Genomic DNA, 27,215 nt, shown 5'->3' on the forward strand with positions numbered 1-27,215 from the left:
ATCTGCTCAACCCAAGATTCAATGTTCCGGCTAACACGCCAAAGCGAGGGAAAAATACTCCGGTTTATTAGTTATGATGGGAACCGCGAGATTTGCTCGGCTGGCCCTGAGTACAAGCAACTGGGCTTTGTCGAATTGTACAACAGAGTACGGCTGGCCCACACAGGAAATGGCCTTTCAAATATTTCTTCACCAAACTGAACGACCGACTTCTTTCCCAAGTTCATTTATTATTATCATCATTACTCTTTTTTTTTTTTTCTATGGTACGCAATTTGTTTTTGTCGCCACCTCGTTCATGGCTCAAAGCCCACTAGCCACAATGGTGTGGAGGTGTAATGTGGCGCGAAATGTAATAAAAACGCGACGCCACAGCTGCACTGCATCGCGATTCGCCATCCCGACCAGAGTGCCTGAACGGCCCCTTCCCGAGCCTCCTTTTCAGCTCCCCCAGAGCAGCTTGAGGCAGCCCTGAATCTCTCATACTGGGAGTTAAGCCATCAACAAGACGACCTCTGGTAGCGTGATCTCTATGCTTTCCGCAGAGAGCACCCGTTGAAGCAGCCGCCGACCAAACTCCAGGGACAGGGCAGGGAGACAGTCTGGGATCGATAGCCAACGCTCCACTTCAGTATCTCGACGAGTCGACGACATGGCTAATCTTGCACCCAATGGTCCTCGACACTCTGATGGCGAAGATAATGACGTTTCGCGCATCGACTTTGCATCACAGGAGCACGCTATGACCGAAGCCGCCGCCAAAGCAGAGGCATCCGAGGGCTCGAGCCCGGAAATCCAGGATGCAACCCAAAATGACGACGCAGGCCTTTCGGGGCACCCTGATTCAGCCGACGATCACGAAGGTGGCACAGCAAACGGGGTAAATGGCACGGCCAGCAGCAACCAGCGTGGCCAGACCGGTGATGATCAAGCATACCTGCAACGACCGCTCGGCCCAACAAGAACACCATCCAGCACATATAACCCGTCGACATCTCGAAGGCCGCGACCACCACAGACATCATCAACCTATGATGGGACTGTCAGATCGTCTTCCGCAACGCGCCCGTGGCCGAGTGATAGCAGATTTCGCGCCCAGGAACGAGCCTATGTGCAGAAACTACGGCAAGAAAACGATGGCGAATATTTCAACCAGTACGATGATATTGGCAACGACTCGGACTCGGACGGCGAGACGCCTTCCACCGAAAGCCCTTTCGACGATCGTCTTGATCAAGAAACAATCATGTTCTACGGAGATGATACTGTGCAACCTACCGACGACGAGTTGAAAGACCCCGAAAGTCGAGAAAGGCTCGAGTGGCATGGCATGCTCGAGGCTGTCTTGACTGGCGATGTGGTGCGGCAAGAAAAGAAGAGGTTGATTGGTTCATCCGAGCAAGCCGTTGGAAAAACTGGTCACAAAACAGAACTTTGGCTCGGTGTCCGCAGCAAGGTGTGCGGCAGACATCTTCCAGTGCAGAAACGCATTGTTGAGGAGGGACGTGCCGTTCTTGACCGGACTCTGGACGAAATTATCAATTTCAAAGTCAAGGGCGAAAGCGAGGCGGGAAAAAACCCGTACGAGCAGGTCTGCGACATCGTCGCCTCGATGGAAAAATGCGAGAGCCTGTACCCTTCTTGGGCGGCTCTTATTGCCGAGCATCCAACCGCAGCCTCACCACATTTCAGTGAGGCTTACGAGTCAATCATGTCTTGGTACAATACGAATACATTGATAAACACCGAGCTGTTAATTCTCAAGAAGTGGGTTGGCAACGACGAGCTCGACTTTTCTCGCACCAAACAGCGCTCCCCAGCTGTGGACGGCATCGCACCCGACGAAGCCTCCTTCTTGGACCGACTCTTGAAAGAAGACGGTCTAAAATCCTTGCTCGACGACAAGATTCCCGATAATCCCAAAGGCATGCTGCCTCCCATCGGAAACATCATCTCCAAGGCCAAGGTAACCTTTATACGCAACTCGGCACCGTTCCAGAAACGACACCTGCCGCCCTATTTGGATGAGCTTTTAACGCTCATCAGCTTCCCATCTAGACTCATCGAAGAGATTACGCGAATGCGTCTTGCTTACGCTAGGAGAGTTAAGGAGACCGCCCAGCAGAATCCATTGATGCAGGATCAGATGATCAAGCAATTTCAGTTGCTGCTCAAAGCAGCGATTCGAATTAAAGGAGAGTACCTCACAATAGAGAAGCCAGAGCCAGGTTGGGATCTACCTCCCTGTATTGACGAGTCCTTTGACCACGTCGTGCTGGAGGCCTTGAAGTACTACTTTAAGATGCTCAACTGGAAACTCACGGGCAACAGAAACACTTTCAAGGAAGCTGAATTGTTGTTCCAGGACTGGGAGTTTGCAAATGATATTGGTAGGCAGCTGCAGCGAGGCCATATCGAGGTTGCCGAGCAGTTTAGCTCCCTGGCCCTCAAGTCCATCAGCCGTCTAAGCCAGACGTTTGAAAAAGAGTTGCAGGGCAAATCGGGTGAATCGGCTGCTGACATGACAAAGCGATACAAAGCTTGCCTGGACTCTGTCCGCGTCCGCCAGCGAATGCTGCAGCGCTTTTCGCGCATGTTAAGCGACAACTACGAGCACGCGTCAGATTACAGCATTTCGTACGCGCCTCAAAATGTATCCAAGTTTTTTGACCAATTAGCGGCCACTGGCCACTTCCGCTTGCAGACTGGTGTTTTTGAGGACGATGGAATTTACATCATAGCGTCCCACGATTTGAAAAACAGGCTCGACGATATTCAGGCAATGATGGCAATTACAAAGAAGGACACCTTTGAGGAGGAGTCGAGCGCCGGGTACATTCTAGTGGCGAGGCCGGAGGAGACTTTGAGCTGGTTTGGCACGGTTGTCGATGTGTCATTGAGGAGTCAAGTTATTGACTTGAAACGTGGCCAGCTTCGTCTTTGCGCCACCAGCTCACAAGCACTTCCCAATGCCAGGAAGGAATTCCTAGACGCGGTCGACATGCATGTTGATCTTTTACAAGAAGCGAGATCCAACATTCACAAAGTTAACCAAAAGCTGACGGATATCCGAAAAGTCACGTATAAACTTTCCAACACGTTCATGGACAGCGTCGAAACTATTCGAAGGCAAGCGCTTGGAACCGGAAGAGACTGCCACGAACTCATTCAGACGTGCTTTGTATTTGCAACAGAATTTGGTCAGCGATCGCTGCTCTACATGGACAGCAATCGGCGTCAGATGAACAACCTCAAGCTCACCAAGCTTGCTCTTGACTGGGTCAGCTTCATTTGCGACGACTGTGTTGCGTCTGATCGAAAGACGTTCCGTTGGGCGGTGCAGGCACTGGAATTGGCCATGGGCATGACTCGTGGACGGCATGTTCTTGCACTTGGTGAAAACGAATACTCGACGCTGCGAATCAAGGTGGCTGGCTGCATGTCGGTGCTGATTTCTCACTTTGATATCATGGGAGCGCGATCCAACTTGGCTGCACAGGCTGAGAGAGAACGGGTCGAGGCGATGATGGGCCAGTTCAGGAAGTTAGACAGCAAGAAGATGCTGGATGACGAGGAAGCGGCCAGATGCAGAGCCCTGCAGCGAATTGAGTTGCTTGACCAGGTTGACGGGCTTCGTCTAGAGAAGGACGCCGAGCGGCGATCGCTAGGTCGCGTCCTGGAGGCGAATAATGAAGCCGATCGGTCGCTGGCCTATCTGTCATCATCGGCCATGAACGTGACGATGCGCTGGCAGCAGGGCGCCTTTGTTGGAGGCGGCACTTTTGGCAACGTCTATGTCGCCATGAATCTCGAGTCGGGCCAGTTGATGGCTGTCAAGGAGATTCGACTGCAAGATCCCAAGCAAATCCCGACAATTGCGGAGCAGATCCGTGATGAAATGGGCGTACTGGAAGTATTGGACCATCCCAACGTCGTGGCCTACCACGGTATCGAAGTCCATCGTGACCGTGTCTACATTTTCATGGAATACTGCTCTGGGGGGTCTCTTGCCGCGCTGCTTAAGCACGGCCGGATCGAAGACGAACAGGTCATTACTGTTTACGCGCTGCAATTGCTCGAGGGTCTCGTGTATCTGCATGAAAGCCGCATCACCCATCGCGACATTAAGCCAGAGAGTATGTTGTGTCACACTATGCCCGGGTACCAATGACTAATTCGGTTGACAGATATTTTGCTTGATCATAATGGTATCATCAAGTATGTCGATTTTGGAGCTGCCAAGGTGATTGCCAGACAAGGCCGAACCCTGGTTCAGGATCTGCACGCAACGAAACGAAACAAATCCATGACGGGTACACCGATGTACATGTCGCCTGAAGTGATCAAGGGGGAGCTCTCTGAAAACTCTGGCAGGGCTGGGGCCGTGGATATTTGGTCGCTGGGGTGTGTCATTCTGGAGATGGCGACGGGACGACGACCATGGGCCAACCTTGACAACGAGTGGTCCATCATGTACAACATTGGTCAAGGTCACGCCCCGGCGCTCCCCACTCGTGAGTTTCTAAGCGCTCAGGGCCTCGACTTTGTGAAGAAGTGCTTCATCCGCGACCCGAGCAAGCGATGGACTGCGGTTGAGCTGCTCCAGCACGAATGGATAATGGCCATCCGCAGCCAAGTCGTGGAGTCGCCGACGCCCAGCGAGATGAGCTCGTCGGCGGCGACAACGCCCTACTCGAATTATCAGTGATGGAGGCACACCATCTTGACCACCAAGGGGGGGGGGGGGGGTACGGACGGATAGGAAGGAGTCAGACTGGCTGGAATTAGAACAAGGTCATTCTTGGCAAGGAATGGGATGTTGCGATACCAATTAATGATTGTTTATTTTATACCTTATTATTTTCTCATAAACGAAGCTCTGTTTTCCTACTGCAAGTACGTCATGCCATGTCGCTTGATGCGCAGACGTGCATGATGCTTCATTCCGCATACGGGAAATGTGGCAGGTATCTTGTGACCAGGTTCCGACGACGTTGTGTAAGCCGACATGTCGTGACGCAGACGCGTAGCGGCCCGATTTCGGTGTTGCTGAACGGAGCGCACCGAAGCGGGGAGAGAGCCGGCTCTCAGGCCCCGCCATAAGAAGCAGAGAACAAACGGACACGACCAATCTCATTTCCTACAACCCGACGGATTTGATCTGACCATTCCGACATTCAAACCACGAACCATTCAAATCGCAGCACGCCTTTCAAAAGTGAAGTGTACAGACGCAGCTGCTGATCTCCCCCACCTCTCTCTCTCTCTCAGCCAAAGATGCCTTCCTCCGCGCCGCCGCTGCTCTCGGGCAAAGACGCCGCCGTCGTCTCCGCCACCTGCGCGGCGCACGGTCTGACGCGCGCCGAGTTTGACGCGCTGCGGGACGGCGCCGTCGCGGCCAAGGCCACGGCCTACTGTCCGTACAGCAAGTTTCGCGTCGGCGCCGCGCTGCTGCCGCTGGGCGCGGGCGCGCAGGCGGCCGTCATCCCCGGCTGCAACGTCGAGAATGCGAGCTACCCGGTCGGCATGTGCGCGGAGCGCGTCGGGCTCGGCGCCGCGGTCGCCCAGGGCGTCACCGCGTTCCGCGCGCTGGCCGTGGCGACGGACATTTCGCCGCCGGCGAGCCCGTGCGGCATGTGCAGACAGGCGTATGTTTTTTTTTTGGAACGCTGTGGCTCTCCGTAGACGAAGGAGATGAGGGGCTAATGTGTGTGTGTTTGTAGGATCCGCGAGTTTTGCTCGAGTGACATGCCTATTGTCATGTTTGACAAGAACGAAGACTATGTTGTATTAACAGTACAAGAGGTGCGTCTGGCATGGATTGTTTCGTTTTTTCTACGCTGCTTTTGATGCTGATGCCCTCCTGATGTTTGCAGATTCTGCCCATGTCCTTTGGCCCGGACCAGCTGCCGCCGCCCGGCGCGCCCGGCACATGAGCAGGTGCCGTACAAGCGCATTGATGATTGTGATGCAACGGTGGCGAGGTGTTGAGGAGTACGAATGGTTGGTTTGGAATTGAGAAGTCACAAAGGGAAACCCCCTCAAAACCAGTAAACGAGAAATATACTGTACATGTTGTATCAAATAATGCTATAATGGTCACCCCAATTCCCTCTCGGCTGCAGCGAACTGGCTAAAATTCCGAGCCCTCGTCGCACGGCGGGATATGCTCCGTCTCCTCCGGGATGACTGCCGTGACTGTCGTGGCGGTACTCTCAGACAGGAAGACCCGGCTGGGTGTGGCCGCGTCAACCTGTTTCCCGCGCGTCTCTCCATCATCACCGTCATCGTCGTCGTCGCAGCCGCAGGGCCCAGGACTGGACACCGCCGTCTCGACAAAATCGGCCTTGTACTCGGGACACGGCACCGTCGCGGCCGGCTCCGGCGCCACGCACACGGTCACGTCCACGGTGACGGTGGCGACGTAGAGCACGGCGGTGTGCGCGTCGCGCGTGCGGTCCGTCGCGCAGGGCGCAGCCACAACCATGTCGTCGACGTGCCGTCTGGCATGGGACTGCTGGTGGTTTGGTGTTGGTCGTGTTTTCGGAGGGTGGGGAGAAGTTTGGGACGTACGGGTTCAACGGCCGGGCCGGCTTGTGCGGCGTGCGCGGCGAATAGGCCGGCAGCGGCGATCAGGTCAAGGCGGCAGCGCATTGTGATCAAGGTATCAATGTGCTGCAAACGAGGTGGGAAAAGGTCAGATGCTGCGGAGAGGCGTAACTACTTTATCGGACCTATGAATTTATTCGTTTACGAGTGGACGACAAACACTCTTTATGTTCTACATACCGCCACTACCCAGATTCAATCTTCCTTTTTTATTACTGTCGTCGTTGACAAGGGCAGCTGAAGTATTGAGCACAAATCTCAAAACTAGCAGGCAACGTAGCCCTTTGCTGCTTGAGTATAGCAAAGGGGCCAAGGGCGGCGCGTCGTTGGTTCAAGACACCGTTTCCTACTTGGGAAGAAGCGTCGAAAGATGACCAAGGGCCGAGGTTGAGCGGCCACACAGTGAATCATGAACAAGCAAGAGCAGGATGCGCCCGCATTTGAATATTATTTCATCAAGAGGGGAATAATTCCTCTATCGATCTGGCATTTGGCTCGAGGCCTGTCGATGATACTACGGCGCTGCAAAGATTGGACGCAGAATACGGATTCCAACTAGTGGTTCAGGCATGGTCACCAGGCCCCTCGCTTTGTCTCAGATGGAGCATTCAGACTTGTGTATTCAATAGGTTAGTCGGTTTGACAGGACTGGCTGTAGGCTGAGTACAGACAGGCCCTTTGCTAACAAAGCCGAGTACTAGCACGGCATAGCTTGAGGGCGTAAAAAGGGTATCAAATCAGTCATTCAGAGGGAGTGGACTGCTCGCACCAACGTCCCCGCGTAAAGAGAAAGTCATTTCAACATGAAAAGAGCTCAGAAAATGCGACATGGAAAACAAATAGACCCGCTCTGCTAATCGTCAAAAACTCGCCCCCTTGAGCGCCAGTAAAGCGTGGAAAGCATCATGCATCGTGGTAAAAAGCAAACCCCAGGCCACACCGTCCGGATAGTGTCAATCTTCCCAAATAGTTTCGAGGTCCAAATCGCCTCGTCGTTCGGCGCCACAAACACTCCATCGCTTGCGCTTGTCACGGGGCCCAAAAGTCAGAGTCCGACCACGACTCGGCGTGTCGACGCTGCTCCGCCCCTTGGAATCGGATGACGAGTCGCTGCCCTCTGCTGCCTCGTTGGCAGCCACCTGCAGCTGTGCTAGGCGCTCTGCCTCGAGGGCTGCCTCCTCAGCGTCTGGCGAATCGGGTATCGTTTCCAGGCTCGAAATACTTGGACTCCGTGACCGGGCAGAAGTAGGTGTCGAGGGGAAAGACGAAAGGCTTCCGCCATAACTATCATAGCCCCTGTATAGGGGTGAGGAAGCGGTGGAGGAAGGTGTGGTCGGTAGAGTAGTATAGGAGCTGATAGCCGAAGGTGGCATATTTTGGAAGGGTGACGAAGTTCGGCGGTAGCGGGTAGAAGAGCTGGAGGAACCTCTCAGACTAGGCGAGATGCTTCGTTCCGAACATCGCTTTTCTGGCTCTAGGACCGTCGTTCTCACGGGAGACATGGGCGGAAAAGCTTCGTCGGAGGATTTACGAGGAGTTCGCACACGGCTAGGCTCGGAGGGACTAGCGGGACGCAAATGTGGCGAGACAAGTATGTGACCAGAGGCATTGACGCCGGGCAAAGATCGCGTCCGTGACATGGGGTGAGCAGAGGTGATGCTGGTGGCAGACAATGAGCGGGTATGTGAGTTGGAGAGCGGAGAGGCGGTGCGCGGGCGAAAGGGTAGGGCGGTAGGTGAGGGCACCCAGGAGTTTGAAGACGAGTAGCTCGAGGTGTAGCTGGATGGAGTAGGGTCGGTGCTGCGTCGAGTGTTGGCAGGTTTCTTTATGATGTGGAGGTCGGGCGAGGAGTCGTAATGGGAGGCTCCGAGATGCAAGGTTGGCAGCGGTGAGGGACGAAACTCCTCCATCCGCTCCGTCTCGGGAACAGGCTCCATGGTTTCGGGGAGGGCTGTCAGCGGCGAAGGCCGAAGCTGGGTGAGGCGACCGTCGGCCGTGGCTAGAGAGAGAGGTTGAAGCGCAAGGGAAACTCGGGGTGCAACAGAGGCACGGGAACTGGAAACAACCCTAGTACAACAGGCGACGGGGTCCGGACGAGCGTTGTAATGTATGGCCAGGTGGGACAGGCCAGACGGCAATCCGGGTTGGTGACAGATTGGCGGGATGAGACGACGACGGGTGTGACGCCCCAGGTGGCAGCAGCGTCGCCGGAACAAGGTGCACGCACTCTTGCAGTGTCGCAGAGCAAACCAAGACTGCAGGGCCTATGCAAGGCAAGACAGGACACAAGACGAAAGAGTCAAGCCGTTGGGAGGCGTCTGCCTGACGCCTAGCGCCCCCTCTTTTGGGTGTGTCGTGGCTCGGGGTCGTTTGGTGTTTTGGGAGGGCGGAGGCCACAGCGCAGTACGGACGGAGGAGCCGAAGGGAGCAAGGCGACGGCGGGTTTTTGTCTGTCGAGCAACGTCGTAGTGTCGGTAGGGAGGTAGGAGGTAGGAGGAGAAAGGTTGAGGCCGCAGTGGCCTGCAGAGCCTAGAGGGAAGTTTATGAGGTTTGTTGTTTGCAGAAGGAAAGGCAAGGGCTGGTGGGACGCGTCAAGGTCTGGATAACTAACTCGGTACATTAGTACTCTGTACGGAGTACATTTTGTACTGTTAGGTGTTGGTAAGCAAGTCATACAGCGGGTTGGCGGCGAGAGATGCAGCAAGTGGGCTCGCCGTGGGACCCCAAGAATCCACTGCAACGCCCGGGTTTCTAGCGGCATCATAGCCTATTCGTGCTGGGCCATCTACGTAGTTGGCTCCGCTACATTATAGTGGATTACAGTGGATGCTCTCTGGATCCTTTGCCTTCACCTTTACCATTCGCAGGTTGTCCTTGACTAACAACAACTGCATTCCTGTCAGCATCGATGCGACGCTACCCAGCCCGAGTAAACAAAAAATCCCATCTAAGTGCTGTTGTTGCGTCATGTTCAATTTAGCTACAGAATAGCATGCTGCGGGTCAAACTCTTGCCATTGTTTTTCCTAGTGGTGGCCATCTGACTCGACAACTGGAAGAATACCCAGGTAGGTACCTCCTACCTGGTACTATTGATTGCTCCGTAGCGGGCGCCATTACTCCGTGCACACACCAGGAACCAGGTCGAGAAGCCTGCTGTCCTATCAATCGCGCAGCACGGCGCTGCCCAGACCAGACACTTGTCACACCAGCCAGTCACCTGTATAGATGGCCGGTTGCAGCTTTGAACGTGACGGGAAAGAACATCGCACGTACGTACAGACTACAGGGTATGCACATAGTTAGGGAAAGACACCAACCAGTAGATCGCAATGAGGCTAGCATTTGTCTCTTCATTTGCTGGCTGATTCATACACCACACTTGGCTTACTCGCGACTCTGTCTTTGCCGCCGCCACCGTTGAGCCACGGTACTTGGTACCCACGCACACCACGGCGGCACCGACCACTAACGGAATAGCACCAAATACGCTATCAAGTGCTTTTATACACGGCCACTTTGGTCTAAAAAACGACACCATTTGCGAGTCCTCCCAATACAGCATTCAGTTCTGTATATTCTTCTAATAATGTATTAATCTTATCAATTTTGATCGACCTCCTCCAGCTTCCGCAACATATGCAAAAGATTGCTCCTTTGTCCAATTTCTGTGTCATGTCAGGTATGTGCAACCAAGTTGGCAGAGGCGAGGGTTGCTTATTCCGCCTGCCTGCCCTCCTATCTGGAAAGGTACGCTTTTTGCTTCATCGAGTCATCACCTCCTTTGATAAAGAATCTAGTAAGTCTTGAGTGGTATTTCTCATTATTTGTTAGCAACTCCCAGCGGCACCAAGCCCGCCGCGTTGAATCCCCTCGGTCACCTAACCGCGGACCCATAATATTTTCCGTCTTCTCGACTGCAACGAGACAAAGGGAAACAAACCCTCTTGCATCCGTTTTCCCAGCAACACATCTGCCAACACGCACAACCCGCTACCAATGGCTCCGGACGACGACACACCGGGCGCGACACCAACTCACAAACGACGCCGAATGCGCGACGCACAGTCACCGGGCGACCGCTCGCCCGACGCGTCAAGACGAGGGCCCGATCGCGGCGACAGCAGCGACTACTACTCCAAGACGCGCGATTCGTCGCGCTCGCCCGCGGGACGACGACGGCGCGCGGTGTCTGCCTCTAGCTCGGGCGCTAGCACGCGGTCCGAGTCGCCGTCCCCTCGCCGTCCAGCGCGGCGGCGCTCCGCATCGCGGTCGCGGTCGCGCTCACCGTCCTCCACGTCGTCGGACCGCACGCGGACAGAGTCCCTTTCGCCCAAGCCCGCACCGCCGCCAACAGAGCCGCCCACGACGACGCCGCCGCCACAAGCACCGCTGAGACCCAACTACCAGGCGCGGCTGGCGCTGCACGGGCACAGCAAGCCCGTGTCGCAGGCGCGCATCTCGCCCGACGGGCGCTTTATCGCGTCGGCGTCGGCGGACGCGACGGTCAAGATTTGGGACGCGGCGACGGGGGCGCATTTAGACACGCTGGTCGGGCACATGGCGGGCGTCAGCTGCGTGGCGTGGGCGCCTGATAGCAACACGCTCGCGAGCGGCTCCGACGACAAGGCGATTCGGCTGTGGGACCGGATGACGGGGCGGCCCAAGTCGACGGCGCGCAAGTCGCTGGGCGGGAACGGGAGCGGCCACGGGAGCGCGGACATGGCGCCGCTGCGTGGCCACCACAACTACGTGCACTGCCTGGCGTTCTCGCCCAAAGGCAACATCATCGCGAGCGGGTCCTACGATGAGGCCGTGTTCCTGTGGGATGTGCGCGCAGGGCGGCTGATGCGCAGCCTGCCGGCACACAGCGACCCGGTGAGCGGCATTGACTTTTCGCCGGATGGGACACTGGTGGCGAGTTGTTCTACAGACGGCCTCATGTAAGTGATGGATTTACGCGACTCGGCAGCGCCACAGCAAGGCTAATATAAAAACGCAGTCGTATATGGGACTCGGGAACCGGTCAATGCCTACGGACGCTCGTGCACGAAGACAACCCGGCAGTGGCCAACGTCTGCTTCTCGCCCAACGGGCGTTTTGTGCTCGCGTTCAACCTGGACAACTGCATCCGGCTATGGGACTACGTGGCGGGCAGCGTGAAGAAGACGTACCAGGGGCACAAGAACGAAAAGTTTGCGGTGGGCGGGTGCTTTGGCGTGCTGGACGGGTCGCCGTTTGTGGCGTCAGCGAGCGAGGACGGCGACATTGTACTCTGGGACGTCATTAGCAAGAAGGTGCTGCAGCGGGTGCGCGGCCACGCCGAAGGCGTCTGCTTCTGGGTGGACGTGCACGGCGAGACCATGGTGAGCGCGGGCCAGGACCACACGATCCGCATCTACCGCCACATCGGGGGCAGCAGGGCCGTTGCTGACGTTAATGGTGACGGTCTATCAAACGGCGTTGCAGTACCGGCGACGAACGGGGAGGGGACTTTGGAGGTGCTGCCGATCAGGCAAGAGGACGTCAAGATGGAGATGTAACGACGAGGTCATGAATTCCTCCTCTTTTTTTCTTGTTTCAACATGTTTTACTGGGCGTGCATTGGGCTGGCGCTGGGTTGTTTTTCGTCACCGCGTGGTTAGCGTTTAGTTATTGCATGGTGTAAGAAATGAAAGCGAGCGACAAGACAAGAGGCAAGGCCCAAACGAAGATGGTGTGCGGTTTTGCGGTCGGGGCATTTCGATCATTTCGAGTTTGTTTTGCACAAGTGACTTTGACTTGTAAATGGTGAAACAACAGTGCCGCATTGCATAAATACATGGGCTGGAGATGACCGGGTATGGGCGGCATAGTTGATGATGAGAGATGATCGGCGATGGCATGATTTCCTGCGACTATGGATGGCCCAGGGGTGAGCCGGCGCGGCAACAAAGGTGCCGAACAGGCTGTAGGGCAGAAGCGTTGGAGAAGTGAATTCCTCTTGGTCATGAACAGTCACTTGAGAACTAGTTGGTGAGTCAGGCGGGGAACGTGCTTCCCAGAATAGCAACTAATTGGCTGGCGCACGAGCTCATTGTCTCGGACATGCCTCGATGGGGGCAGTTCCGACAGGGCAGAGGAATATTTCGAACAAATGTTATTATAAGAAATATTGCTCATAGACATGCTCGTATCAGAAAATTGCGGTTGGCAATAACAAGTGAACAACGCACCAACGAGGATGAACATATTAAGGGGGAGGGGATATGGAGTGAAGAAGAAAAACGCTACAAGAGGCCGAGATGCCGCCATCGGTGACACAATTTGTAGATTCTTGGGCACAGGGGTTCGGAGCAGGGGTTGGTTGGTCTGAGGAAGATGAGTTCCAAGTTCGTTATGAAAGAGATGCGTGGAAATATCAAAGGAAAGTAATGTGATGCGGCTGTCAAATGATTTAGCGTTTATGATTGGATGAGTGGCCTAATGGAGAGCATTTTGACAATGCAGTGAATAACTAGACCAAAAGAATGCCAAAGACAGTTACTCCTACCATAAAATCTAGTAAACCGGTAATTTGCACATGGTCCACTTGAGTGCTTGGGTGCGTCGCAGAGCAAGCCGTTTCCCGCCTATGAAATGTTTTGTTGGCTCGTTCAAGGCTGAAGGCGGGGAGCATGTCCCGTACGGGTGGGCGCCAAGCCAACCAGAGAGCCTGATTGTGAGCGCTAGTGCTTTGTGCCTGAGGGCGCCACAACGCCACGCGCAGCCCCAGTACATGAATAATGAGTACATTATAGAGAGCTGACAGCGTACATAGGGGCAGCCAGTGATTTCGTTAGCAGCAGAAATCACGGTAAAGGAATCTGTATTCGTACATAGGTACGAGTCGAGGTGGAGCAATGTTGGACTCCTCATTGGGCGTATCAAGCCTGGTACCTGGCCTAGTCCAGTCTACAGCGTGATGCAAGTGGAATGTCCAATGTCGTCTACCCGTCTACCTGCTGCCGGCCGGGATCAGTACCTGTTATGTGTGTGCGACCCATTCAGCCCCCATGGCAGTTCGCCTCATGTCTCATTTTCTTCTCGTCGCCGCCTCTTCTTCTTTTCTTCTCTTCCTTTCCCACCCACCACACTCACTTAACATCCCACGTCCCAACATCCACGGTTCTTTCTAACCGCAGTCACTCTTTATCCACGCCGTGCCATCACCTCAAACCTCCCGTCCATCTCTTCTCTCACCTCCCAACCAGCCAATCTCCAAGATGCGCTTCACCATTGCTACCGTCCTGGCCTTTGCCGCCTCCGCCGTCGCTGTCGGCGTCGATGCCGTCGCCGGCTTCGACAAGGTCAATGTTCCCGCCTCGGGCGAGCAGATCCCCGCCGGCAAGCCCTACGTCGTCAAGTGGGAGGCTCCTGCTCCCTACTCCGCCGGTCCCATCTACATCCAGCTCCTCGGCGGCAAGGACGGCAGCACCCTGACCGTCAAGACTGAGAAGCTTGCTTGTACGTCTTCTCTCTCCGCACTCTATCCCCATCCACCATTGGTCATTGGCCTCGCTAACTGGCAGAACTAGCCCTCGACAACAAGGAGCAGCAGTACACCTGGAACGTCGACGCCTCCCTCGGCGACGAGCTCACCTATGGCCTCCGTTTCGTCTGGGCCGCCGACGAGAACATTGTCCAGTACTCGAACCCCTTCACCATCAAGAAGGCTGACGGCGCCGGCTCCTCCACCATCGTCTTGACCTCGTCCCAGGGCGTCAAGACCGTCACCCTCTCCTCTGCCTCTTCTTCTTCTTCCACCACCACCACCACCACCACCACCACCACTGCCGCCACCACTACCACGGCCTCCAACACCACTACCGCCGTCATCACCAGCTCGACTGCCAGTGCCAACACCACCGTCGCCCACAACACCACCACCCACGCTTCCACCACCCTGAGCAAGACCACCGGCCTCGCCACGCAGTCCGCTAGCCAGACCACCACGGCCCCTACCACCAAGCCCACCAGCGGTGCCGCCCACGCTGCCGGCTCCATCGCCATCATCGGTGGCTTTGTCGCCGCCCTGCTTGCCCTGTAAAGGGGACTAGACTTATCTTATCACGACTTTGATACGGTGTCTTTTGGTTCTCATGTGACTTTTTGTCCTCTTGCATCGGTACATACGGGACACGGGTTTCTTGCTTTTGGGCTAGTCTTGCTTTTGTGCGCAACGAAATTTCTTTGACCAAACCCTGCACATACAGCGACTAATTTCTCGTTTGGGTTGGAAAATTACATAATGCTCAGAGAAAGACAGACCACAGTTGGGTGAAACTAGTAGTCGAAGGTGTCTCTCGTCACCAAGCTAAGCCTCATGAATGCCGCGCCGTCTCACTACGAGACAAGATTTCATGTCTACTTAATTGATACCACAACTTGGCGCACTGATACTTTTCTTTACTTGTCGATCCTCTGTGTGACTGTCTTAATATACATATGTGACCTGACTGTTTTGACATGGAAATGTGACCGCGACAGACAATTGGCGAGGGATCAATGCGCACTGCTCCCTGTCAACCTGCCTTGCTCTTGTTGACTCTCTACTCACGTAAAAGGCAAGTCGCGAGTGGGACAAAGCATTGCAGACTCGGTTGAGACGCCACACTGTGCAACGTGAGACAAGTGTGTCACTGATCCAGAACGACACGCGGAACCTTTGACGCGTCCCCGGGTGAGACATGAGATTAGACGCGGTGCGGTCAAACCTCGGCTAGTGCCGCCACAATCACAATGGCTTCTCCATTTCTCATCCAACAAAACAGACAATGTTTTCTCAGGATGCATAGAGCGGCCACTTTGAAGGAGAACGAGGCCGCTTGCGGAAAAATGTTGGCAGGTCGCTATTAGTTAGGAAACAATGGGGCATTGTTTGTACACAATGCTTGGAATGTTGGTGACATTCCGGGTCTCTGGAACTTACGCCCTGTCACCTTGTGCAGACTCCGGGTCTCCGATATCTGAGGGTAGTGGCACGATTGCGATACATGTGCGAAATTGTGCTATCACATTTGTCATACTTCTTTCCCAGGCTGTTTGGCGATGGATGGCGAGGTAACACATTCACGCAGCCTACGACACTACATTACAGTAATTTGATGCACGGCACTGACAGGCATTGGAAATCACACACAGTGAAACATGATTACATACTTTTTCTAAACGACGGGCTAAACTATTGACTATCATGACTCTCATTACAGGCTCCCACCACTGCTCGCTCATCGCCCGCCCACCTGACCCTTGGGCAGCGGTGCGATCCAGCACACGGCCAGGTTGAGCGCAATGTGCAAGACGCCAATCACCCAAAGCGCCTTGGCGTAGTTCTTGCCGTGGTCCATGAAGCGAAACACAATCGCGAACAGGACGCCGCCGAGGTTGCCGCCCGCGCCCGTCACGCCCGACACGATGCCGTTGGCCGCGGGGTGGACGTGCGGCACGAGCGCAAAGTTGGCGCCGTTGCCCGCCTCGATGAAGACGGCGGCGAGCGTCACGAGCCCGACGAGTGCGCCCAGCGGCATGCCGCGCGCCGCCGACGGGTCCACGCGGCCGGTGACGACGAGCAGCGCGCCGCCGAGCACGCCGCACGTCGTGATCCACAGCTTCTTCCACCACAGGTTGCGGCCGCTCTGGCGGTAGAGTACGTCGGCGACGACGCCGCCGAGGGGCCGCGTGACGATGTTGAGGAAGCCAAAGATGGCGGCGCAGTTGCTGGCCGTGGTCTGCGTGAGGTGCGGGAAGTTGTGCTTGTAGTAGGAGCTGAGGACGGAGTTGATGGCGAGCTCGCCGCCAAAGGAGCACGCGTACGTGGCGACGTGAAAGATGGTCTGCGGGGAGAGCAGGATGGCAAAGGAGTCGCGGAGGCGCGGCTTCGTGACGACCTCGCCCTGGGCAATGTCCATGGCCTGCTGGTGCGTGAGCTCCGCCGCGAGGGCCAGCTTGGTGGCGCTGCCCTTTTCCTCGTCGGACGCGTACGTCTCGGCCGGCGTGGTCAGGCCCGTGTTGACGGCCGTCGTGAAGCCCGTGTCGGTGCTGCCGCCGGCGCTGCGCTGGAGGACGCGCATGTTCTCGTGGATGCGCTCCTCGCGCTGCTCCCAGGTGCCGACGGGCGAGTCCGGGCACAGCAGCAGCATGCCGAGGGCGCAGGCCATCAGGCACACGAGCGGCACGACAAAGGTGACGCGCCACGCCGTCGACGGGCTGAGCCCCTGGCGGGCGACGAGCGAGTCAAAGACGGCGGGCATGATGAAGTAGGTGATGCCGCCGCCGGCGTTGCCCCAGCCGCCGGCGAGGGCGTTTGCGGTGCCGACGACGTTCTTGTCGAAGAAGCCGGTGCACCACACCTGGCACGGCACAAACGTGGCCCCGAGCACCCCCAGGAAGAAGCGCGCCGTGTACAGCCCGCCGGCGCTGCGCACGAGCGGCGCCAGCCCGACCGGCAGGCACCCGACGAGCAGCAGCCCGACGAAGACGCGCCGCGCCCCAAACAGGTCGCACAGCGGGCCCGTGGCGAACCGCAGCAGGAGCGTGGCCACGAGGGAGACAATGTTGGAGTTGGCCACTTGCACGTCGGTGAGGTGCAGGTCCTTTTTGATGGTGACGGTGAGGAGCGGCGGGAACGTGTACCTGTTCGGGGATTTGACATGTTAGTTGGGCGGAGAGTGGCAGCAGAAGGAGGAAGGGATACACCGTACCAAGCCCAAAAGGCGAGCATGAAGCCCATCCAGGAGAAGAAAAAGACTCGCCCGTACATGTCGACGGGGTTGAGGACGGGGATGCTGCGTGCTTTCTTGCTCACAGGGCACACCTCGGGCGCCGCCCAGAGGGCAGAGAAACTAAAACGAGGCATGGCAGTAACAAATTGTGTACTGGTATATCATGTACTCTTTGTTTTTTTTCTTTCTTGTGTATGAAATGATAAAGGCAACAACCAGCAGGCGTCGTGACAGAGAGTTGTCGTTGTATTATACTCAGTCGGGTTGTGCAAGTACTGAGACGGGCGCGCTTGATAGCCAGCAGTCGATTTCATCGACGCACACCCGAAGCCGTCTCGGGCGTCAATAGTGCAAGTCCAGCCGTAAACTAGCAGGCGTTTTTTTTCTTTCAAAGGCTGCTGGCTAATCTATTGGGCTGGTGGCCAAGATGGCGTGGCTGAGGAAGAGTTGTTATCTTTCTGGGGGCTGTTGGTGCCATCCGGGGTGTGGCCTGCTATCGGGCTGTCTTAAAGAACGTCTCCGCGGTGGTTACTATATATGGATTTTAAATCTTGCTCAAGGTTCTCATCACTATGGACCGTCAACTAGGTTAGATATTCTCTTTGTTGGAGTCTTGAGGCCGAGCTTTGTTCTTTTCTACGCGGCTTCATAGTTTGTCAGTGTTCAACGCGCTCAATCAAAAGGTCGGTAGTTGTTTGGCTCTGCAAATTACCAAGACTTTCCATACCAACGAGAACGAGTCCCTCAAAGAACTACATGCATCCTTCACATGCAACCCAAGTCGTTATCAAGTGAAATGGTCGAGTCTCGGCCTGCTTCACCCTTGCGACTCTGTGACGGGGGGGGGGCTCCCAGCTGAGGCTCGCCCCGGACCTGGGCCGACGAAATACACACCGTCTCATTGGATCAACCCCAGGTTGCGATAACCCGTCTCCGGTTAGTGTTTAAAGTGTCGTGCCTGAGAACAAACAGCCAGGCGAGATAGCCAAGCGCCCCCCGGGCTTATCAACGTTTGGGCCCACCGCCGCGGCCGCAAACGCCACTAGGGATGATAAGGGCACAAGTCGAATGGGTTATAAAGGAAGAGCCGAGCCGATCTCCTGGATTCGTTTTCTATCTCTGAAGATTCATCTCCGCGGAGCGCTCTACCGTTGTCTTGGCTGCTCCTCGACGCCGGCAACGGCAGTGCTGGTGAAGGCGGCTGGTGGTGGCACGTTCGAGAGGCCTCGATAACGAAACGCGCCCTTGAGATACCGCATGAGTGTCAGTCGACAGCTGACACGTATTCGAAGTTGCACCTTGGGCCTGCACCGACCGCTTGACAAATTTGGCTTATCATGAAGCTTGAAAAACTGCCACTGGCCAGTTGCAGCCACCGAATGAAGGCTCACCACTAATAACCAGCTCTTGCGACCGCGTCATGCAGCTGGACAAGTACACTAGTGCGCACCGTATTCATACCATGCTTTAACGTTTCCGGTCTTCTAGAGAAAATCGGAGATGCGGCGACAACTTGCCTTTTTTGTAATTGCTGCGGTTTAATTCGGCAGCACCATCGAGGGGGCGGTTGGTCGGGCTCGGCAGGTGGGCCAGCCATCAGCGCGTGGCAGATGGCAGATGCGGTGGGGACTGGTGCGACTGAACGGACAGAGGCTGTAACAACCCGGGGCAGTATGATCCATAGTAAAATTCAATGCCTTGGTGAACTTCTGTATATATAGAAGCAATTTTGCCAGGAATCTGTCGCGGCTCACCTTCTTTCAGTTATTTGCGCGTCCTGCGCAGCCTTGCACAAAGGCTAGTTAGAGCGATGTACTATGGAAACGTCGAGGCTAGGCCAAATGGGGTAGGAGGGGCAAGCCGTCCCCTGGAGGCTGGTTTGCGGCTCAATTTTTTTTATTGCGCAACTTGCAATGCTGCCCCTCCATCCGCAAGGAGGACAGCACAACTTGTTGGCTTTTGATGCCATTTTTCTACAACGTCTCCTCCGTAGACCGTCATCGTTTGACGATTTCACGCTGCCGTAATTCCGCCGTGTAGAGCGCGCGCCATTGTCCCGCCAAAAACACTCCTTCCTACAGCCATGGCCGCCCAAACGACGCCCAAGACCTGCAAGGTCATCACCGCCGAGACCATCTCCAAGGGCTACATGCAAGAGGTCAAGGATACGCTGGCCAAGGTGCTCGGCGACAGCAGCCGCAAGCCCACGCTCGCTGCGTTCCTCGCCAACGATGACCCCGCAGCTGTCATGTACGCCCAGTGGTCCAAAAAGACTTGCGAGCAACAGTGAGTGAAGACGGCCGATTGCCTATTGACGCTGTGGTCGTTCCTGACAGTACCTCTTCTTGATGCAGCGGCTTCGATTTCGACCTGCGCACCGTCGACAAGGACCTCCTCGAGGAGGAAATCATGAAGGCCAACGAAGACGACAATGTCGACGGCACCATTGTCTACTACCCCATCTTCAACAAGAACCCGACGCACGACAAGTACGTGCAGGAGACGGTCGACCTGGGCAAGGACGTCGAGGGCCTGCGGCACCTGCACCTGCAAAACATGTACCACAACGTGCGCTTCCTGGACGCGCCGGCCAACACGAAGAAGTCGATCCTGCCCTGCACGCCGCTGGCCGTGGTCAAGATCCTCGAGTACCTGCAAATCTACAACCCGATCCTGGCGACGGGCAACCGGCTCTTCGGCAAGACAATTACCGTCATCAACCGCTCCGAGGTCAACGGGCGGCCGCTGGCGGCGCTGCTGGCCAACGACGGCGCCACCGTGTACTCGGTCGACGTGACGGGCGTGCAGCTCTTTACGCGCGGCCAGGGCATCAAGAACCCGCGCCACAGGGTCGAGGACAAGGAGGGCTGGGGCCTCGCCGAGTGCCTGCCGCTCAGCGACGTCGTCATTGGCGGCGTCCCCGTCGAGTCGTTCAAGGTGCCGACGGAGCTCGTCCGCGACGGCGCCGTGTGCATCAACTTTTCATCGCACAAGAACTTTGACGGCCCGGCCATCAAAGAGAAGGCGTCCATCTACGTGCCGTCGGTCGGCAAGGTGACAATTGCCATTTTGCTGCGCAACCTTGTTGTAAGTGAACTGCCGGTCTGACGTGGCCACGATGCAAAATAGCTAACTGGGACAGCGCCTGATTGCGAACCGCCCCCCCAAGGATTCCGAGCAGGGCTTGGTGCAGGCTAGACACGATGCTTTCAAGGATGATTGAATTAATGACTAGTGATGTGCAATGAGGTATGTGTAGAGGAAGAAATAAGAAGAAAACAGAGTCAGTGCATAGAATATCTTAGACAGCGCTAAACGTCTAGTGTTTGCCTGGACACGTCATTTTGATATATATTTGTGCGAGAAACCGCAAAATTAAGACACGGCAAATCAACTGCCTCTGGAATTGGATAAATACGCGAATCGAATTACCACCGCATGCCCTCTGGTTCCTTGCTTGGCCCGGTGCATGGGTCGTGTTCCGCGACACATCGGATGGCGATGTGGCGTCCGAGTCTGAAACGCGATGAAGATGTGGGAAGCGAGTGGCGTAGCAGCGCACGGAGCAAAATCTGGGGTCAAGTCGAAATGGGATGATTCGAAACAAGGGGGAAATAAATATGAAGTAAGCTGCGTGAAGCTGCTGCAGGACACCAGCGTACAACAGTGCATAATCGTACGAGTAGGGTAAAACTTGCATTTGTGCGTGGCCGCGGCAGCCATCCCTGTCGTCCTCGGGAAGAAGGAAGAGAGAGGTGGGCAAGATGGGTGAGGATATTTCGCAGCGCCGTGCCTTGATCGTTATAACGGCAGTCGAGATTTGAAGCTGACTGCCGAGGAGTTTGATTATAGTTGAAGCAAGGGTGGCATGTCATCGACAAGCCAATACATGGTTTCGGTATGGGCATGTAAGGCAGGTAGCGAGGACTTGGTCTGTGTCTAGCAAGGGTCAGTTGCTCAATGGCAGAATACCTACCTGTTGTTTGGCCTGCGACCAGACAGGATCAAAGTACCAAGTTGATGAGGATAGGCCGGTGGTCGGCCCGACCCTTGCTTCTCCTTTAATTACATCATGCTTTAGCGCATGGTATGAGTTCAAGCCGGGCACCCCCTTTACCCGGATGGATGGCGGACAACAGATGACATCGTTGGATTTATTGCTCTGATTGGATGGAAGATACAACTAGAAGTGTTGGTGATACGGCAGCTATTTATTTAGATGGGATGCCTGCGGCCTTGAAGCGCCGTCGACCTTGTGATAGTTTATAATTATTTCAAGACAACAATCGAATTGTTATTAATGTATAACATCGCCAGAATTCCAGAATACAGAAATTTCCTTGTAGTATGGCCTCAGAATCTGATCGATTGCACGACTTCGGCTCCACGGATGCTCCCAGTCTGGGCACGATACCGCTTTGCAATATTCCCAGTATTCAGGGTAAAATCCCGAAAACTCCCAATCCAAGATAGCCACAACTTTGGCGCCCTGGACAAGGATGTTTCTTGGGTCAAAGTCATTATGCGTCAACACGATGTTGTGGTCTTTCATAACATCCTTCCAGACATCACACCGCCATGCAATAAAGGCGTGCGGTCCTTGTTTCCTCATAAGGTTGACGATACCTTGGTTAAATTCATGCTCTGTCTGGTATGGCCCGTAGTCTTCTTTTTCGCTAAAAAAATATTGATCTTGACAAGGTGTGCCATCAATGCAGCCAATAAAGCTGCCTTTAAAGCTGCGAAGTTGGGACATGTAGTCTTGTAATTGGACGATGACTGACTGACGCTCGGGTTCAGTATAGTTGACCCACGCTTTGTCAAGATTTTCGCCCTCTATAAAATCCATGATAATGACAACATGCCCGGTAGTTTCGTCGATATAAGCGTTATGGACTGCAGGTACCGGGATGCTAGTATTCTCGAGCACGAACTTCATAGTTGCGGCTTCAGCCATTCGAACGATTCGGGCAGTCTTGACGACGGTTGTCGGGTTAATTTTGAAAACGGGTGAGAATCGAGACAGCCTTTGGCCGTTTTCAATTTCCTCTTTTGTAACTCTCTGGGCCATTGTATATGCCGTTGCTGATTCGGCTGTAGGGACAAGTAAGTTGCAGGAAAAACAGCGAGTAGATGTACATATGCGCTCCGAGCCGCAATATGGAGAGGGTAGATGCGGTAGATGCGTGCCCGCCTCGCTTGTCATATCACTAAAACCGTTAGGTACTAAAATAAGCGTAAAAGGTATAAACACCCTTTCGTGTCAACGTGTGTATCTCTATACACAACACTACTTGGGAAAAAATAGGAGAGCTTAGGTGCTTAGAGATATGGCTCTAATAAATACCTCTTCTTATTGCTAGTGAGTTACCTTTTTTAGATGTAAATTTGTATGTGAATGACAATATGACGGTTATACTGGGGAGCACCCTCTTTGGAGGCAAAAGCGATAAAGAGGGGCACGGCTGTAGTACATATGCACAGAGGCGAAATATGCGTCTAATGAAACTGGTCGGACCGTACCTAGGTACCTTAGTAACCAGGTACCTAGGTACGAATTATGGATACGAAGTTACCTCAAGTGGCATTAGTTTGAGCGTCTGGTGTCGCTGTACCTGTTAGCCTGCGCTAGCTCGCAGTGCAGAAATCATCACTTGCACTCTAGAAATGGCAAGGCCGCTGACCTGTTTGTTCCCACCCACAGTTGAGTTCTTCTTGGGTCCCCTCGGCTCGCTACTGCACGCCAACTTGGCAGAAAATAAAAACACTCGTGTTGACCCCGGAGCTGCATCAACACGAATCCGCTCTTTTTTTTCCATCCCAAGACTTGCATAATACTGGGTCGCTTGCGCTGCCATTGGACACGCGTCACTGGCTGGAACCAGGATCAAGCCGGGCGCCACCACAAGAACAAGAGCTGGCTGGCTGGGACAAGCCTGGTTCCCCGATTGCCTCCAGCCTCAACGGCCCCCCCCTGGGCTGCGATACGATAACTATATCCGTCTCTCCGTCGGTGCCATCCGCGGCTCATCCAAGTTATCCAAGCTGGCCGTCGTCGGTACTGCCCCTTCTCGCGAATGGTGTGTGCGTGTGTGCGTGCGTGCAACTGACTTTTTGCGCACGGGGGGCACGAGTCAACAAATCTGAGTTTGGGTCTGTTTGTTTGGGTCTGTGTACGCACCTTCAGGATTGGACGACCGAGTGTCTGCACCACAAACACGCTAGTTACCCTCACCTCGCTCCTCCCGCCAAGGTGACAAAGAAAAATTACATCGCCCGTGTGCCGGCACAACCTCCCTCTTCTACTCGAGGCAAACAGCACCCGCGCAACCTCATTGGGGGAGCCTAGAGCCTGCATCTTTCCCGTTTACGAGGGCTCTTGAGCCAACTCTCCACATTGACGTGGTCCCCTCGCCTTTGTCCGCTGGAGCAGCTGCAGCTGCCAAACTCCACAATGGCGACGACGGCCACTCCGCCGTCTGTTCGTCATGCACGGCAGGACTCTAATGGGAGCATCCCGCCTCTCCGGCCACAGGCCTCCTCGCCTACCCTGACCAACCCCGACATGATCTTGCCCGACTACGACGACCGCGAACCCCTCCCGCCGAGTCTGCTGCAACACCCATCCCTTGGCTGGGGCAGCGTGCCGCTCAACCCCGACGACATGTTTGACTTTGCCGACGTCGTCGACTCGTCGACCGCATACCCTCAAAACACCCCCATCATCTACGGCAATGGCACCATGCTCTCCGACATTGGCGAGGTCACCGAGGTCGAGAGCAATGTCGGCGGCCCGACGCGCCAGCTCTCAGGCCGCTCTAATCCCTCCCGCCGCTCCAACTATTCCGACGACAACCTCGCTGCCAGGCGCTCGCCACCCTTCATGCCTGCTCAGAAGCAATTGCTCCGTCGCGCGCCTGGTGCCAATCCCAAAGACAACCGCGCCTCAATTGACTCGGCGCATACCATCCTAGCACATCATGATGGCACCTTTGCCGATTTAGATGACTCGGTCAGCATCGACGATAGCAACTTTCAAGGCGACGACGAGGACAGCGTCGCTGAGTCCTACCTCGAAGGGCATTTAATGCCGCGCGATGCGCTCGCGCCCAAGAGATCCGACCTATCAATCAACGAAGATCGGTACTCGACGTCCTCCATTAGCCGAAGAGCCGAACAGATTCTGGCCAATGCCAAGCGCAGACTGACAGTAAGACAGCTCCATCACCACGTACCAATTTGACCCATACTAACAACGGCCAATAGACCATGGAGGGCAATCTCACGAGAGCGCGAACCTTTAGCTACTCCTCAGTCTCTGACGGCTCCACGCCGTCGCCGATACGGACGCCAAAATCGGCCGGATTTAGATCCCCGGTACACGCACGCGACGTTAGCGACAACAGCATCGCACTGAACCAAGGCGCCATGCTCCCAAGATCCGCAAGCGCCTTGGGTGCTGCTGGGGGATACCGTCAACCACTTCCGCTATCTCGCAGCGCCGACGCCATTGGCCGCACCCACCACGGCATTTCTCAACATCCTCTCGATCTTGCATTGGCGCCGCTAAACGAGGATGACGGTGCTCAGGATGAAGACAACTCAGACAGCACCCAAGTCACTGGATATGCAAGCCCAACATTCAATGGCTACAACGACGCAGGCATAGCACGCTCTGCTTCAGCGGTCCAAATGCGCGGCATCCAGGACCAAATGAATGGTCTCAAGGGCAGAATCTTTTCACTCAGAGAGCAGGCTGCCGCAGACAACATGAAACGACGGAGCCTGCAAAGCTTGCGCGCCCCTAGCCTCTTTACTCACGCCAAAGGCGAGGATGCGAACTCGGACTCAAAGTCGGCGCATACCGAAGACGAGGGATCGCCGGCTCTCGGCAGCCCTTTCCAGCCCGAGTTCTTCCAGGAGGCGGAAGAGGAGTCACCGGCCCCGCATGACGAACAACGCACGCCGCCCTGGAAGAAAACAGAGCGAGAGCCCATTGTCGCACGACATAGCCCCATGCAGAACCTCCACCAAGCATATTTGCAGGATGAGAATACGCCACCAAAGGGGAAAGCGGCCGCGGCCAAGGAAAAGTTCGATGAGCTCGAGAAGTCTAGCTACGCCGACGAAGACGACGACCTTCATACTGAAAATGGAGATGCCCAAGACGACCCCGAAAACGATGCTGAAGATGAACCCGAAGAAGAGCCTGCGGAGGATCTGGAAGCCGACAATGTTAGCGAAAGTGGCGACTCTTTATACCACGAGACTTACCAGCATCCCGTGTCTCACGAAGACCGAGAAGATGCATTTGATTACGAACACTTCTTTCTACACTCGGCCATGGGTCACCTCAGCAGACAGAGCTATCGAAACCCAGACGAGGATTCTGGAAGCGAATGTTCGGAGGACTCTGTGGAAACCACAAGAGCTGCCCCCACGACGGCTTCCGGACGCCCCCGACGGCCAAGCCTGGACACCATGACATCAGTCGACAGTTTCGCGACGGCGCAGGAGGGTCGTGAGAGCCGTGCTTCCACTATTGATTCGGTAGAAGATGGTTACGAGTCCCCAGTCATTGGCATTGGCCAAATCCACCGTCAAACGGACAAACATCTCGCGTTTGGTACACAGGAGAGCGGTAGCAGCAGCGAAGATTCACGTTCCTCAAAGGAGAGATATGGCGTGCGCCATGCATTTCAATTCCGACCATCCGCCATGTCATACAGTGCCATCGGCCCCCCTAAGCGTATTGGCCTCCATCGTCCGTCGGTATCCTCTTTCGAATCTACCGGTACAAACCGAAGCTTTCCTCTCATTAGCAAGTCACGACTGAGCGACAGCACAACTCCGAGAGACTCCCCGGAACTTATGATGCGCGGAATGCGTAGCCTACCACAGAGCCGACGAAGCAGCTTGAACGATCACGTGCTAGCTAGAATGTCCAATGGGTCATTTGCTGGTTCCGCGAACGGCTCCTTCAACGGGTCTGCAAATGGATCGTTTCATGGGTCTATGACTGGCCCATCCAGCGGCTCCGCCAATGGTTCTGCGAAGAGAAGCTCTGGTTCCACGAACGGCGGGGACATCAATGGATCGCACAATGGGACTCTACATTCTCCTGCCATGCCGCCTCTGAAGGATGAGGACCAATCATCCATTGACTTGTTGTTGGCGAGCATTCAAAAATGTGCCATGGGATTGCGCGACATGACACCATCGGGCATCAAGATGCACGATGCCTATCGACGGAGACTGGAAGCTGCCCGGCAAATTCTTGATGGCGCTCCAGATTCCTTCTAAACTGCATTTGTGCGACACGAAAAAACGGCGTAGGGGGGTTACAAAAGGTTGGCACTGTGTGGTTTATACTAATGCCTGAGATGACACTGATTGCTACTACTACCCGGAGTTGCGGAATGGATTGTATTTTCGATATCCGGTTTACTTTGTTGTTTTACTATTCTTTTTATTTCCCATCCATTCCTTTTCTTCATTCTTTCTTGTACCCTGGTCGCCATGTAGCGACATTCTTTACATCTTGTTGTATTATACATACTGGGAATAACAGCGGGAGAGTGGCAACTCTTTGGACAGAAGACCGCTCATTAGTTTATTTTATTTTGTTCTCCTTCTCGCGGAAGAGTAGCGAATGAACATTCATTTTATTCAGAGAGGTCGTGGACGTAGGCATGGTTGTGACGGTACAATCAATGATGGCAAGTTTGTTGCTGCCTTTCACATGCCAACTTGGAAAAAGCAATCAGTACATTTTGAGCGCTGCAGGAGAAGATCAATCAAGATGCCATCATATAATGGATGGCTTCAGCCTTGATATGCTTAATACACCCGTGTTTTCTCTAAA

General features: G+C 55.0%; 10 protein-coding genes across 10 annotated transcripts; 7 read left to right on the forward strand and 3 right to left on the reverse strand.

Moving 5' to 3' along the window:
* Positions 1-652: 652 nt before the first annotated feature.
* Positions 653-4,708, forward strand: CCM_02296 (MAP kinase kinase kinase SskB, putative; the record flags this gene model as incomplete). Its single annotated transcript, XM_006667448.1, has 2 exons — positions 653-4,136; positions 4,188-4,708. The coding sequence occupies 2 exons, from the start codon at positions 653-655 to the stop codon at positions 4,706-4,708; spliced, it is 4,005 nt and encodes a 1,334-aa protein (XP_006667511.1).
* Positions 4,709-5,277: 569 nt separating this feature from the next.
* On the forward strand, positions 5,278-5,936 carry CCM_02297 (mitochondrial ornithine carrier protein AmcA/Ort1, putative; the record flags this gene model as incomplete). Its single annotated transcript, XM_006667449.1, has 3 exons — positions 5,278-5,648; positions 5,724-5,805; positions 5,877-5,936. 3 exons carry the CDS (start codon positions 5,278-5,280, stop codon positions 5,934-5,936), a joined length of 513 nt encoding a protein of 170 aa, XP_006667512.1.
* Positions 5,937-6,133: 197 nt separating this feature from the next.
* CCM_02298 (uncharacterized protein) lies at positions 6,134-6,654 on the reverse strand (the record flags this gene model as incomplete). Its single annotated transcript, XM_006667450.1, has 2 exons — positions 6,134-6,517; positions 6,574-6,654. 2 exons carry the CDS (start codon positions 6,652-6,654, stop codon positions 6,134-6,136), a joined length of 465 nt encoding a protein of 154 aa, XP_006667513.1.
* Positions 6,655-7,562: 908 nt separating this feature from the next.
* On the reverse strand, positions 7,563-8,546 carry CCM_02299 (uncharacterized protein; the record flags this gene model as incomplete). Its single annotated transcript, XM_006667451.1, has 1 exon — positions 7,563-8,546. The coding sequence occupies one exon, from the start codon at positions 8,544-8,546 to the stop codon at positions 7,563-7,565; it is 984 nt and encodes a 327-aa protein (XP_006667514.1).
* Positions 8,547-10,283: 1,737 nt separating this feature from the next.
* CCM_02300 (WD repeat-containing protein) lies at positions 10,284-12,151 on the forward strand (the record flags this gene model as incomplete). The annotated part of the gene is made up of 3 exons (XM_006667452.1): positions 10,284-10,358; positions 10,542-11,551; positions 11,611-12,151. 3 exons carry the CDS (start codon positions 10,284-10,286, stop codon positions 12,149-12,151), a joined length of 1,626 nt encoding a protein of 541 aa, XP_006667515.1.
* A 1,701-nt stretch (positions 12,152-13,852) lies between these two features.
* Positions 13,853-14,676, forward strand: CCM_02301 (uncharacterized protein; the record flags this gene model as incomplete). Its single annotated transcript, XM_006667453.1, has 2 exons — positions 13,853-14,093; positions 14,165-14,676. 2 exons carry the CDS (start codon positions 13,853-13,855, stop codon positions 14,674-14,676), a joined length of 753 nt encoding a protein of 250 aa, XP_006667516.1.
* Positions 14,677-15,822: 1,146 nt separating this feature from the next.
* CCM_02302 (uncharacterized protein) lies at positions 15,823-17,699 on the forward strand (the record flags this gene model as incomplete). Its single annotated transcript, XM_006667454.1, has 3 exons — positions 15,823-15,888; positions 16,001-17,506; positions 17,559-17,699. The coding sequence occupies 3 exons, from the start codon at positions 15,823-15,825 to the stop codon at positions 17,697-17,699; spliced, it is 1,713 nt and encodes a 570-aa protein (XP_006667517.1).
* A 1,734-nt stretch (positions 17,700-19,433) lies between these two features.
* On the forward strand, positions 19,434-20,573 carry CCM_02303 (methylenetetrahydrofolate dehydrogenase; the record flags this gene model as incomplete). Its single annotated transcript, XM_006667455.1, has 3 exons — positions 19,434-19,636; positions 19,705-20,437; positions 20,493-20,573. 3 exons carry the CDS (start codon positions 19,434-19,436, stop codon positions 20,571-20,573), a joined length of 1,017 nt encoding a protein of 338 aa, XP_006667518.1.
* Positions 20,574-21,647: 1,074 nt separating this feature from the next.
* On the reverse strand, positions 21,648-22,421 carry CCM_02304 (Protein kinase-like domain; the record flags this gene model as incomplete). Its single annotated transcript, XM_006667456.1, has 1 exon — positions 21,648-22,421. The coding sequence occupies one exon, from the start codon at positions 22,419-22,421 to the stop codon at positions 21,648-21,650; it is 774 nt and encodes a 257-aa protein (XP_006667519.1).
* A 1,383-nt stretch (positions 22,422-23,804) lies between these two features.
* On the forward strand, positions 23,805-26,653 carry CCM_02305 (uncharacterized protein; the record flags this gene model as incomplete). Its single annotated transcript, XM_006667457.1, has 2 exons — positions 23,805-24,560; positions 24,617-26,653. The coding sequence occupies 2 exons, from the start codon at positions 23,805-23,807 to the stop codon at positions 26,651-26,653; spliced, it is 2,793 nt and encodes a 930-aa protein (XP_006667520.1).
* Positions 26,654-27,215: the final 562 nt, after the last annotated feature.

The sequence above is a fragment of the Cordyceps militaris genome (genome assembly GCF_000225605.1).
Source record: "Cordyceps militaris CM01 unplaced genomic scaffold CCM_S00002, whole genome shotgun sequence".
NCBI classification, from domain to species: Eukaryota; Fungi; Ascomycota; class Sordariomycetes; order Hypocreales; family Cordycipitaceae; genus Cordyceps; species Cordyceps militaris.